This window comes from Natrix helvetica, assembly GCF_964273705.1.
Source record: "Natrix helvetica genome assembly, chromosome: 6".
Lineage (NCBI taxonomy): Eukaryota > Metazoa > Chordata > Lepidosauria > Squamata > Natricidae > Natrix > Natrix helvetica.
In genome coordinates this window covers 5,471,128-5,485,366 of record NC_138553.1, presented here as the reverse complement: position 1 = coordinate 5,485,366, position 14,239 = coordinate 5,471,128, and the positions used below count along the sequence as shown (strand labels likewise).

The 14,239-nt window shown below is 47.3% G+C and overlaps 1 protein-coding gene across 9 annotated transcripts in view; it reads left to right on the top strand.

Annotated features, from left to right (window-relative positions):
- Nucleotides 1-14,239, top strand: part of SFMBT2 (Scm like with four mbt domains 2) — a 71,318-nt gene that overhangs the window by 15,033 nt on the left and 42,046 nt on the right. For 2 of the 9 annotated variants that reach the window (XM_081958081.1, XM_081958084.1), the window contains exons 2-3: nt 8,250-8,405; nt 11,766-11,863. In XM_081958081.1, coding sequence (XP_081814207.1) covers nt 8,297-8,405; nt 11,766-11,863 — 207 coding nt within the window. In that variant the 5' untranslated portion in view covers nt 8,250-8,296. Of the gene's footprint in view, nt 1-311; nt 464-944; nt 1,162-3,132; nt 3,351-3,855; nt 4,123-4,209; nt 4,341-8,249; nt 8,406-11,765; nt 11,864-14,239 lie in introns of those variants that run through there. The other 7 variants (XM_081958078.1, XM_081958083.1, XM_081958082.1 and 4 more) reach the window with 7 other exon arrangements.

Sequence of the window (14,239 nt, the reverse complement as noted above, 5' to 3'; positions counted from 1 at the left end):
GTTCAGGCGCGTCCACCCGTGCACCGCGGAATCCTCGCACCGGGTGGGCAGATCCCAGCGGGGAGAGAGCGTCGGGTGGGGAGGTATCACTTCTTCTTTTTTCTTTTTTTTGCGCAAAGCAAATGTTGGCCAAGGGCTGCCAAAGGAGGCACGCGCTCCGCGCTCCCATTCACTCTCTCTCCCTCTCCCTCTCCCTCTCCCTCTCTCTCTCTCTCTCTCTCTCTCACACACACACACACACACACACACACGCACGCGGGGAGTCCACCAGCCCCCCGAGCCGAGGCAGGCACACACATGCGCAGTGCGCGGATGCCATATTGGAACGAGGGTGTCGAAGTGGAAGAGGAGGGGAGTGGAAGCGAGCGCGCGGGGCGGGGGGGGGGGGCTCCGCCGGTTTTTTGTTTTTTTTTTGGTTCCCCCGCCGGAGGGCAAGAAAGCTAGGATCGCAAACTTCACGCAGGTAAGGTAAAGGCTGCCCCTCCGCTGGCCCCGAAAGGAAAGGCGGTGCCACGCAGGACGCGAGATCTCGGATGGGTGGAGAACGATGCCTGGGTGGCGCGACTGGGTTTTTTCTCTCTCCCTCTGCCCCTTTTTTTCCATGATCCCCTTTTTGGCACAGGTTTATTAACAGGCGAGTTGCGGGCAGGGAAAGGAAGATCCGGCGCGCCTCTCCCGGCTTGGCCGTCTTGAATCCGGGCCAAGGGGAGGGGGGCTCCGGGATCCGCCTGCCTTTCCAGGTGGAGGTTTCCACTCGGTGGGGCTCGGGGTTCCCTAGGATCCGCCTGGCCGGACGCGCAAGCAACTAACCCCAGTTTGCGCAGGAGAAGCGCGGGCTCCGCAGGGCTCCCTGCTCCCGGCTGTCCGCCCCAGCTGTCCTTAGACCCGCAGCCTCCCTTTTAAGAGACGAGTGGGCAGCCCGGGGGGGGGGTAGACCCGATCCAGAGATGTTGCGCCCAAATCCACGCCTTAAGGACTCTGAAGACTGCGGGGACATTGCGCGGATTTAGCTGACCGTTTGGTTCCCGGGAAGGAGAGGAGGCGTGGGGGAGGGAGTCTGCAGCCCCTCCCTAACGGGAGACCGTATTGGATCGCTTCTGGCGTGCCGCGCATCTCTGAGGTTTGGATGACCTTCTTTTTTTCGACTGGGTATGTTTGAAAGTGCGCTTTGATTGGTGTCTTCCGAGTTGACAGGTGTGTGTGTGTGGGTCCTTCCCCAGACCCGCCTTCTTTCCAGGCGCGTTGGATTACAGTTCCCATCATCCTTGGCTCTCGGGGATGGTGTCAGGAACGCAGCAACAGCAAAGGTGGTCTGCTTTTGGTTGCTTGGGGGGGGGGAAGTCAATGTAGGAGGACGGTGTGGCTTGTGAAACGGAAGGAAGGTGGCTAGAATGACTCGTCCCCACGACGCTCTTAACCCGGGAAAATGAAAGACACCAGGCTGCGTTCGCCCAACGCGCTAATCTTAATTAGTTCTTAACTCTGTTTAACATTTGGGGTGGGAGAGAGACTTAAGTTCGCACTCACCCCTGCTGGTTTTGTGAGATCCTGAGTGTCTGTGAACCCAAAAAACGGTCAGTTCTGTAAGCAGGAGAAATGTGTTGTGGGAACGCGGCACATACACGTGCACAAACGTACAGAAATAACTCCAAGAGACTCACTCACGGTTTTCATAAATTCTATGCCCTGCATGGAAATAAGACATGTTATTTCAACATGGCGGGCTCAGAAAACGGAAAATAATCACGTTATTAAATGGAGAAGATGGGGAGAGAGCAGGAACTCCCCCCCCCCCATGTCTACTGAATCCACAAGAGCGGGGATCGGGACCGTGTGGTGGGAAGTCGCAGGATGCGATCCTAAAGCACTTGAAGCTCCGCCACGCATTCCTTCAGGGGTGATCCGGCTAATTTCCATCCTGGGACTCGTTCGCACGTTCTGGGGGTGGGGGGCAATGGGGTAACCGCGGTTCGGCGAAAGAGGCAAATTACTCGGCCGTAACCTATTCTCTCCCCCCCCCCCTTTGTTAAGCGAGTGCCGTTGGTTTCAGTAGAAGCAGCGGGGGGGACGGGGGACGGGAGGAGTTCACACGACCGGCTAGGCTGACTCGGAGCGAGTTGGGAGAGAACTCAGTCTTTGGATTCGCGTGCGGTGTCCACAAAGCCAATTTATCAAGGCGTTTCATAGGAGCGCAGGAATGTGTCTTTTGGTTTCAAAGCGGGTTTAGACGTCTCGTGTGAACAAGCAATCGGGACAGGATTGAAGCCTTAAATTGGGAGCCTGCCGGCTCATGATCTCTAGCAGACTTCCAAGATCAGTGAGGCACAGTCAGTGCCTCTTCGTATAGAATAGAATAGAATAGAATAGAATAGAATAGAATAGAATAGAATAGAATAGAATAGAATAGAATAGAATAGAATAGAATAGAATAGCAGAGGAGAGGAGAGGAGAGGAGAATAGAAGAGGAGAGGAGAACAGGAGAGGAGAATAGAATAGCAGAGGAGAGGAGAATAGAAGAGGAGAGGAGAACAGGAGAGGAGAATAGAATAGAATAGCAGAGGAGAGGAGAGAAATAGGAGAAGAGAAGAGAATAGGATAGAAGAGGAGAGTAGAGTAGAATAGTGGAGGAGAATAGAATAGAATAGAATAGAAGAATAGAATAGGAGGGGAGAATAGGAGAAGAAAGGACAGGAGGGGAGGAGAATAGAATAGAATTCTTTATAGGCCAAGTGTGATTGCACACACAAGGAATTTGTCTTTGGTGCATATGCTCTCAGTGTACATTCGTCAAGAATCACAAGGTACAACACTTAATGATAGTCACAGGGTACAAATAAGCAATAAGGAAACCATCAATATCAATATAAATCGTAAGGATACAAGCAACAAAGTTACAGCCATGCAGTCATAAATGGGAGGAGATGGGTTTAACATCTCAGATATTCTGAAGACTCGAAATGCATCATGCTGTGACTCTGAACCGTATCCACACAACCTCTACTAAAGGCTTGGGTTAATGAACGCTTGGGTTTAGCAGCGTATCCTAACCCAAGCAACTGGGCTTCATTCAGAGGCTCATAGACTCTTGTGAATCCAGGCGAGGTCTCGTTGCTTCACGGGATTTCGGTGGGTTTATAAAAAAATTAAATGGATCAATTCTGGGTCCCTTGAGCTGGGAATAAGTACCTCTTCGATTGGGACTTTACTTTCAAGTAAATCCAGGTTGTAGGTAGGAAGTCCAGCGCTGACACCCACTAACTTTGAAGGCAAAGAAGGGTCTGGTGCGATTACAGTGGTAGTTGGGAGAGGTGACCACGTAGAAATCCCGGTGCTGCAGACCGGACTGAGAGGTAAGACACCAAGGAAAGACCCAAAGGTGCTTTTTTTTTTCAGGAAGCAACTGGACTGTCTTGTTTTTTTTCTTTTGAAGACATTTCGCTTCTTACCCAAGAAGCTTCTTCAGCTCTGACTGGATGATGGGAAATGGAAGGATTTATATTCCTTGCAGACACCTGGTCATTTGCATCCTTTTTAGGGGGTCATTGAAGCACTTGGAAGTTTCTCTGTGTCCCCAGAGTCACCTGAGTAGGGGCTGATGATGATGGTTCCATCCAGGTCACGGGGGTCCCAAAGGGCTACAGACTCTACAGACCCCCGGGGGGAAAAACCCGATTCGAGAAGAAGACTTTAAAGTTGGCTTGGATACCTGCGAACGCTAGAATTGAAATTCGGACCGAACCCGACGGTCACTTGTTAGGGGGGGGGGAGGCTTTTCTTTCCATTTCTGGAAAGCGTGTTTGAAAGGGAGGAGTGGGAGGTCCGGGCCTCCTGCGCGCATCCATAAAAATTGCGACCACCAAAGGCGGAGATCGCGTTGAGCCAAGAGATTCGCTGGCTCCCGACAGAATGCCGAGACCGGGATGGGGGGGGGGCGGTGGGAGTGGGACGGCTGACTAGCTGCGTTCACACAACCCGCAAGTTCAACGCATTTCCTGAGAGCCTGCACGACAAAACCCGCACTGAGCAGGCTTGGCGTGCAGGCTGGGACCCTCCCTCCCGCAGAATAAAGCAAGCCAGTCAGTTAACTCAGGCGAATGAAGGCTTGGCAAGCAAGGATTGGTGGCTTGTAAAAACGGGGCGGTTTATTCCAGGCGCGAAAGAGCGAAGCGAAGCGGGTGGGCGCGGCGTGGATTTGGGGGCGCAATTCCGCGCCTGCATTCGGGAAGGCCACGTTAGTCTCCAGTTCCCGCGCACGTGTGTATGCAGGATTAGACCGGGGAGGAGCGAGACGAGCTTCCCGGGGACTGGGGGAAAAAGGGCGCCCCGAGAAGGCAGCGGAGGTTTGAACTACGCCCCCCCCCCTCCAGCGCCTTGTGCAAAGGATCCTCCCTTTTCTTCTTCTTTTTTTTTTTTGCAAAAGAAGGGCAGAAAGGGAAGGGAGAAGTAGGGAGGGGGTCGTGTGATTGGAAAATCGGGAGGGTTTGTGGTGTGTGTGTGTGTGTGTGTGTGTGTGTGAGAGAGAGAGAGAGAGAGAGAGAGAGAGAGAGAGAGAGAGAGAGAGAGAAAGAGAAACTATGTGTGAGAGAGAGAGACACAGAGAGACTGTGTGTGAGAGACAGAGAGACAGAGAGAAAGAGAGAGACTGTGTGTGTGAGAGAGAGAGACTGTGAGAGAAAGAGAGGCTGTGTGTGTGAGAGGCTGTGTGTGTGTGAGAGAGAGACTGTGTGAGAGAGACTGAGAGAAAGAGAGAGACTGTGAGAGAGAGACTGTGTGAGAGAGACTGTGTGTGAGAGAGAGAGAGACTGTGAGAGAAAGAGAGACTGTGTGTGTGAGAGAGAGAGGCTGTGTGTGTGTGAGAGAGAGACTATGTGTGAGAGAGACTGAGAGAAAGAGAGACTGTGTGAGAGAGAGACTGTGAGAGAGAGACTGAGAGAAAGAGAGAGACTGTGAGAGAGAGACTGTGTGTGTGAGAGAGAGACTGTGTGTGAGAGAGAAAGAGAGAGACTGTGTGTGTGTGTGAGAGAGAGAGGCTGTGTGTGTGTTTGAGGGAGAGACTGTGAGAGAAAGAGAGAGACTGTGTCTGTGTGTTTTCTCCTTTGGCAAGCAAATGCCAAAATGGGAATCTTTCTCAAATTACAAATCGCTTACAGAGAAATTAGCCGGAAAGCATTGGAGACATGTACTAGGTGTCTGTTTGTGTGAGAGAGAGAAAGAGGGAGCGAGAGAAGAAAAGAGAGAGAGGGAGAAAGAAAGAAAGACAGACAGACTGGGAATTCACAACGTGCCAATCTAGGCTAAAATAGCACTTGCACTTAGACTTATATACCACTTTGTAGTACCTTACTGTCAGCACATTGTGCCCCCAACAATCTGGGTGGGTGGGTGGCTTGAATGGATGGATCCAGTTGGCTTTCACTCCTACCAGTAGCACTTAGACATATACCGCTTCACAGTGATTTGCAGGCCTCTCTAAGCAGTTTACACAGTCAGCCTATTGCTCCCAACAATCAATCTGGGTCCTCATTTTACCACCCTGGGAGGATGGAAGGCTGAGTCAACCTAACTGGATGGATGAATGGATGGCTCCTGATGGCTTTCACTCCTATCACTAGCACTTGACTTATATACCGCTTCACAGTGCTTCACACACACACACACACACACACACACACACACACACACACACACACGTTTGCATATTACAGCTATTTGCACGCTTTGAAAATGATTCCAAAGAATCAATGCCAGCACAGCACTTTAGAATTGGCTGGTTTCCTTCCAAACCTCTTTTAGAGAATCTACTCATCAGATTGAAAGTCGATTCTTAAAGCAGGGTCAGGAATCCCAAGTCAAAGCAACCAGAAGCCTGGAAATTCTCCATCATCCAGGTCCTTGTAGTCCCAAAAGTGCTTTTCATTTTTTCCCCAAGTTTTTATTTTTTTTTACTTTTTTTACAAATATATCGAATCAATGCACGAACACGGTGGTACCTGGGTGTCAGACATTCTAATACAAGTGAAACTGATAGTTAGCCATAATTATTACATTCAATCAACTTATGTTTTTCTAATAATAATAATACACATTTATATTATGCTGCAATCTATCGTTATTCAATTATTCCGTGTTTTCTCTTATTACTTTTATATAAAAATGTATCTGCATACACTAATATTTCCCCTTCTATTATTTCTATCACTTATTCTAGCTTTAGTCCTGTCACCCTTTATTAAAAGGCTTTTTCTTCCTATTCTGTCTAATTTCTAATCATGTCACCCACTTAAGAAAACAGAGAGAAAAGGAAAAACAAATTTTAAAAAAGAGACAGAAATCATCTTTGCCCGCTTCAGTACTTTAATTGCTATGCTTTAAGGCAGAGAGAGAGGAAAAAAACAAAAGCAAATCAGTGCTTTTCAAAAGGCAACTAGACTTTTTTGGTTTTTCCAGGAGAAAAAAAATTCTTTAAAAAATCCAGATTTCAGATTTGGATTTTGTATTCCCAGAATCCCCCAGCTGATATGGCTGGCTGAGGGATCCTGGGAGTTGAAGTCCACAAGTCTTAAAAGTTGCCAAGTTTGGACTGGTGCAAAGCATGCAGAATGTTAATGAGTTATAACCCACACAATTGGGACCAGCATTCCTGTTGGTAACCCAAATGGTGGTTACGTGAGTTGCATCCGATTTGACGGTCTTTTTTTTTAAATCGCTGCAGTTGTTACGTGAATCGCACAGTTGTTAAGCAAACCCAGCTTGATGCGACCGGGGTGGGATGCAGTGACAGTCATAAATGCAAGAACTGAGGTTCCGGGGTGTTATAACTTTGAACAGTCGCTTACCAGATGGTGGTAAGTCCAGGACTATCTTTATGGAGCATTTTGAAGGAGTGGCTTAAAACTCTTCAAATTGCCAAAGTTGAAAAATATTGGTTTGGGGTATCCAGTCCAGAAGTCCCCATGTTTTGGATACACGAAGGAAAGATTTTAACAGATTAACGGAGTTGAAGGGACCTTATAGGTCATCTAGACCAACCTCCTGCTCAAGCAGGAGACCCTATACTATTTCTGACAAATGACAGTCCAATCTCTTCTTGAAAGCCTCCAGTGATGAAGCTCCCACAACTTCTGAAGGCAACTTCTGTTCCATTGGTTGATAGTTCTCACTATCAGTGGATGTCAGCCTCTGTTTCACTATTTGCTTTTGGCTGCCATTGAAACGGGGAGGGCGGGCTGGTATTTGGGAGGGGAAGTTTAAGTACAGGAGAGATTGTAAAAAGGGAGTTTTGGTCTCACCGTCTACTGCGCATGCTGGAGACTAGTGCTTGGTGTTGGTCAAGGCCAACCGTCCTGCATACCAACGATGCTCCTTGAAGATGGAACTCACATGACACCTAAGGGATTTGCAGATTGGACACTGGGATGAGGGTTACCAGGGGGAGGGGGTTTGGTCACATATTGATATGTATGATTTCACGCACTTTTGCCTCAGATCTTGCTTTGCTTAGCTGCTACCTTTTCATAACCAGTAAAAGTACTCTTAATTCTGCAAAATAAAGTGGTTTCTTTCTTGGTTGCTGAGGGAAGCCAGCTTGACATTGATTTACTCCTTATTTCTAGGTTGAATCTCTCCTTGTTCAGTTTCCATCCATTATTCTTTGTCGGACCTTCAGGTGCTTTGGAAAATAGCTTGACCCCCTCCTCTCTGTGGCAGCCCCTCAAATATTGGATCACTGCTATCCTGTCTCCCCTGGTCCTTCTCTTCCCTAGACTAGCCAGGCCCATTTCCTGCAACTGTTCATTGTATGTTTTGGCCTCCAGTCCCCTAATCATCCTAGTTGCTCTCCTCTTGCACTTTTTCTAGAGTCTCAACATCTTTTTTATAGTGTGGTGACCAAAACTCGATACGGTACTCTAGGTGTGGTCTTACTAGGGCTTTATAGAGTGGTATCGGTACCTTCCTTGATCTTGATTAATGCAATTTAGGATTGTGTTGGCTTTTTTGGCTGCCACTGCATACTATTAGCTCCTATTTAGCTGGTTGTCCACTAAGACTCCAAGATCCCCCTCACAGTCACTGCCATTAAGCCTGGTTTCACCCAGTTTATATGTGTACTTTTGGTTTTTCTTACTTAAGGACTTAACTTTTCTCTACATTGAATTTCATTTTGTTAGATAGGGTCCAAAAAAGAGCGAAAGGACAGGATTTTACAATGAGAAAAGTTTCTTTTAAAGCTCTTGTCTTTATTTCTACAGGAATGTCATTCTCTGGGATGAAGACCAAACTGACTTTGGCCTGAGTGATGGAGAATGGGACACCTCTGATCCTTAAGATGGAGGATAAGCATCACCTCCCTCTGGAAAAGCATTCCAGCCCAGCAGCTAACGGCAACAATGAATGCTTTCATTCAGGTGCTTTTTAAAATATTTCCCTATCAACGTTGCAACCTATTGATGACTTTTGACTGCTGCAATTAATTACCCAGCAGTTTCGATTGATTAAAATGTGGCAAACCACATGGTTTGGTGGCAAGTCTTAAATTTTCACATGTGTGCAAATGTCTTGCAGCAGCTGCGTTGGCTGCAAATTGCCTCTGGTTTCAAGGTGCTGTTGTCACCTTTTAAGCCCTATGTGGCTTCAGATAAGGTTCTTGGAAGGATTGCCTTTTCCCAGGTATTTTCATTATTTTATTCATTAGTTATTTTTCAGGCACTGTGAGTCGGGCAGGCATATACATTTTCTTAATAAATGAATAGCAAATATTTAACCTTAGACGTGCCCAAACAAATACAGTCCTCAACTTGCAATCATTCATTTTGTGGCTGTTTGAAGCTACCGTATTTTTCGGGTTATAAGATGCACCTGATTATAAGATGCATCTAAATTTAGAAGAGGGAAACAACAACAAAAAAAGGTTTTGGCTTCTGTGCGCCCCATTTTAGGCCCTTTTTGGGGGTCTTTTTTCTACCCATTTTGTAGGCTTTTTTCAGCTCCTTTTTTGATGCTTCTTGGCCCATTTTGGGGGCTTTTTTGGCCTGTTTTTTCCCAAAAAAATGGGCTGAAAAAAGTCTCAAAAGGGCTGAAAAAAGCCAAAAAAATTGGCCGAAAAAAGCTTCAAAATGGGATGAAAAAAAGCCCCGAAAACGGGCTGAAAAAGGCCGAAAATAGGCCCAAAAACGGGGTGTGCAGAGGCAAAAAAATGGCCACTGGGTGGGTGGGACTTCGGCAATATTTGGTCTATAAGACACACAGACATTTTATCCCCCTTTTGAGAGACAAAAAGGTGTGTCATATAGTCTGAAAAATACGGTATAATGGCACTGAAAAAAGTGACTTAGGATCGGTTTTCACACTTATGACCATTGTAGCAACCCCTGATCATGTGATCAGAATTCAGGATACTTGACAATTGACTCATTTATGATGGCTGCAGTGTCATGTGATCCTCCTTTGCGACCTTTTGACAAGCAAAATCGATGTGGAAGCCAGATTCACTTAACAACCGGGTTACAGACTGAACAACTTCAGTGATTCACTTAACAAGTGTGGCAAGGAAAGTCGCAAAATGGGGCGAAACTCACTTAACAAATTTCTCACTTGATAAGATAAATTTTGGGCTCTATTGTGGTCGTAAGTTGAGGATTACCTGCAAATGGGGGTGATTGTGAGTTGTCCTGACAATCCATTGGTAAAAATGGAGTAGAGATAGTCCTTGACTTAGAACAGTTCCTTTAGTGACCGTTCAAAATTACAACCACACTGAAAAAAGGGACTTTTGACCATTTTTCACACTTACGACTGTTGCACCATCCCCACGTCATATGATCAAAATCCAGATGTTTGGCAACTGACTCATATTTCTGACGGCTGCCCTGCCCAGGGAATCACGTGATCCCCTTTTGCGACCTTCTGACAAGCAAAGTCAACGGGGAAGCCAAATTCACTTAACAACCGTGCTCCTAACTTAACAACTGCGATGCTTCACTTAACAACTGACCAGAAAGGTCGTAAAACGGTGGAAAACTCACTTAACAAATGTCTCATTTAGCAGCAGTCATTTGGGGCTCAATTTTAGTCATAAGTCGAGGCCCGCCTGCAATTTGGGGGTTCAGAGATAGGCAATAGAACCAAGAAGTGAGAAATGATTTTTTCCCCTATCCGGGAACGCTGCTCCTTTAAAAAAAAAAAAAAAAAAACTCACACTGTCTTTGAAAAAGGGACAACATGAAACTCCATCATCTATTTATATATCCTTATCCGGTCGAAAATTGACAAGGTTGTCCAACAGTGTGCTTCAAAAATGCCCTTTTTAACGCTTACATGTTTGCAAACGGTGCTTTTCTATTCCTATAAGAATAATAAGGAGCGCTACAGGGGTTGTTGTTGATGTACCTTTTAAAGATCCGTCTGGCGAAGTTGTTGCTTCGGGCACTTTTGTCTCGACAACCTTTTTTAAATCCTCGGGGAGCCGTGGCGATCGATGTTTTCCTGCAGCGCACGGGAAGCATGGATTTTTAAAGGCTTAGCAAAGCATATTTCTCAAAGCTGAGTTGATTACGTTTGGTGTTTCCAAAGATGAGGGAGAAAGCAGTGGGTTCATTCTTCTGTATTCAGATATTTTGGTTTATCCAATCTTTTCTTGGACGAGTTGCAAGAAAAGTTGCGTTCAGAAGAAGACGGAAAGAAAGAACAAGGTTTTCCATGATATTGAATGTACCGTATTTTTCAGAGTACAAGACGCAATGGAGTATAAGATGCACCAAGATTTTGAAGAGGCAAATTTTTAAAAAACGTTTTGCACTCTGCAGACCTCTCAAAAACTGTCCGTTTTTTGTTTTAAAAAAGGGATGCATAGTCTTTAGGAGGCTTGTAGAGTGGAAGGGACCTTGGAGGTCTTCTAGTCCACCTCCTGCTCAGGCAGGAAAGCCTATACCATTTCAGACAAATGGATGTCCAATGATCTTCTTAAAAAAAACTCCAGGGATGGAGCACCCACAACTTCTGGAGGCAAGCGGTTCCACTGGTTAATTGTTCTAACTATCAGGAAATTCCTCCTTAGTTCTAGGTTGCTTCTCTCCTTGATTAGTTTCCACCCATTGCTTATTGTCCTTCCCTCTGGTTCTTTGGAGAATAGCTTGACTCCCTCTTTTTTGTGGCAGCCCCTGAGATATTGGAAGACTGCTATCATGTCACCCCTAGTCCTTCTTTTCATTAAACTAGACATACCCAATTTCAGAAAGATCTAAGGCCTTAGTGTTCATAAACATTTATTATTGACATCAACTTGTTTTTCTTAGTGAGAACATTTCTTTTGTATTATTTAATGTATGCATCTGTAGAGGTCATGGAATCAATGATATGCAACATTAATAAAACATTGTACATACAAATACAAAGCTAAGCTTAAATAAAGCATCAGCAGAGACACATTTTGTAAGCCCTCCTGTAAAATTGCTCATTTGTTTGTTTCTTATATTATTATTTTGGTCGGTCGCAGAGTAAACCAGATGTTTAGACTGGATTTGGGTGGGTTGGTTTTTTTTTTTGCAATTATCAAGTCCTTTGTAAGCTGTTCTGTGCTGCATTTTGCAATTGACTGATGGGGGAGTTTGTCAATTCCAATGACGTTTATATTATTTTTATTATTTTTATTTTATTTGCCATCTTGTTTCAGAACTTTCAGCATTCAAAGAATTCAAATCATCAAAGATAAATATTTTTTTAAAAAATAATTAATTAATTAATTTTTTAATCATCATTGTCGTTTAAAGCAGATGAAAGCTCCAACCCAGACGAGGCTGCCTTCAGTTGGGATGAATACCTGGAAGAGACAGAATCTACAGCAGCTCCACATTCCTTATTTAAGCACGTAAGCGCATTGCCCGAACGGTAGGGTTTCTAGTCCTCATTGAGATTTTAGAAACAGCACAATTCTGTTTACTTAAAAGAAATTTCTGTTGCATTCAGGAATCCACGGGCTACCCAATGCGGACTACAATTCCCATTATCTCTGATCATTAGCTGCTGGATACTGATATTTGAAATTGTGTAGAGATTCTAGTCTTGGTTTAAATGGGCAGGGCATGGGAAAAGGAGCAGAGGAGCTCAGTTAAGGAAAAAAAAAAGCTTAAATTGGCTGGATAGAAGCCAATTTTTTTCCCCTGCAACTGCTCAGCTGTGAAATTAAGGCAGAGAAAGATAAAGAGACACACATATTCGACTTAAGCCTGCAAATTAGTGGAAAAATGCTTTGCGAAGTTTAGCCTGGGAATCTTTCGCTTGGCCAAAGAGAGAGTTGAAAGCAGTGACGTGCGGTGAGAGTTACAGCTGGTGAGGCTGGTGACGTCATCAGGAAGGCGGGGAATGGGACCACGTGTGCAGGAGGCTGAGGCAGCCCCCACCTTCCTGAGTGAACATTAAGGGGACCGCGGAGTGCACTGATCTGCGTAGCCTTGCTTCCTCCACCGGCGCCAGTCCCTTCCCCCCCACTCCTTCAAGGTCTTCCACCAACCCAAAGCCCAATCCCCAGAGGCCTCCCTCGGGCCTTCTGCATCCCCCTAACTCTTCCTGCATGGCTTCTTCAGCGTTGTCACCTCAGCGAAGCCCTGCCTTGGCAGCCAGCAAAAGACCCGTTGGCTCCCGGGAATGGCCCCACATCAAACGAGAGACTCACCTACAGGGCGGGCCCTTCCCGAGCCGCCGACTCCGAGAAAAAAATCGGGGTGAGAGAGGGAGACGCACAAAATGGGGGGCAGGAGCTTCCCAGGGGTGTGGGAGAGGAGGAGGGAGAAGAAGAGCCTGTCCAAGGCTTGCAGCCGCCGGCGCCCACAAACATGGGCCCGTGGCGGTGGGTTCCTTTGCGTTTGCTTCCTAACGACCCGAGAGGTGGTGTGCCGGCTGTGTGGTTGTCAAGCGGCTTCACGAATCGCTGCCCAGGAAAAGCAGCTCCGCGGGGCCCGGCGGCAAGGCTTGAGCGGGGTGACAGAACAGCCGCCTGAATGGGAAAGCAACGAAAGGGGCTGCATTTTCACCCCGCTGAAGCCTTGCTGCCTGAACGGGAAGCCGTCCTCGCTGTCCCTTTCGTTGCTTTCCCATTCAGGCAGCTGCGATTTCACCCCGCTGAAGCCTTGCTGCCTGAATGGGAAGCCGACCTCGCTGTCCCTTTCGTTGCTTTCCCATTCAGGCAGCTGCGATTTCACCCCGCTGAAGCCTTGCTGCCTGAATGGGAAGCCGTCCTCGCTGTCCCTTTCGTTGCTTTCCCATTCAGGCAGCTGCGTTTTCACCCCGCTGAAGCCTTGCTGCCTGAATGGGAAGCCTACCTCGCTGCCCCTTTCATTGCTTTCCCATTCAGGCAGCTGCGTTTTCACCCCGCTGAAGCCTTGCTGCCTGAATGGGAAGCCGTCCTCGCTGTCCCTTTCATTGCTTTCCCATTCAGGCAGCTGCGTTTTCACCCCGCTGAAGCCTTGCTGCCTGAATGGGAAGCCGTCCTCGCTGTCCCTTTCGTTGCTTTCCCATTCAGGCAACTGCGTTTTCACCTTGCTGAAGCCTTGCTGCCTGAATGGGAAAGCAAGAAAGGGGCTGCGTTTTCACCTCGCTGAAGCCTTGCTGCTGAATGGGAAAGCAAGAAAGGGGCTGCGTTTTCACCCCGCTGAAGCCTTGCTGCCTGAATGGGAAGCCGTCCTCGCTGTCCCTTTCATTGCTTTCCCATTCAGGCAGCTGCGTTTTCACCCCGCTGAAGCCTTGCTGCCTGAATGGGAAGCCGTCCTCGCTGTCCCTTTCGTTGCTTTCCCATTCAGGCAACTGCGTTTTCACCTTGCTGAAGCCTTGCTGCCTGAATGGGAAAGCAAGAAAGGGGCTGCGTTTTCACCTCGCTGAAGCCTTGCTGCTGAATGGGAAAGCAAGAAAGGGGCTGCGTTTTCACCCCGCTGAAGCCTTGCTGCCTGAATGGGAAGCCGTCCTCGCTGTCCCTTTCGTTGCTTTCCCATTCAGGCAGCTGCGTTTTCACCCCGCTGAAGCCTTGCTGCCTGAATGGGAAGCCGTCCTCGCTGTCCCTTTCCTTGCTTTCCCATTCAGGCAACTGCGTTTTCACCTCGCTGAAGCCTTGCTGCCTGAATGGGAAAGCAAGAAAGGGGCTGCGTTTTCACCTCGCTGAAGCCTTGCTGCTGAATGGGAAAGCAAGAAAGGGGCTGCGTTTTCACCCCGCTGAAGCCTTGCTGCCTGAATGGGAAGCCGTCCTCGCTGTCCC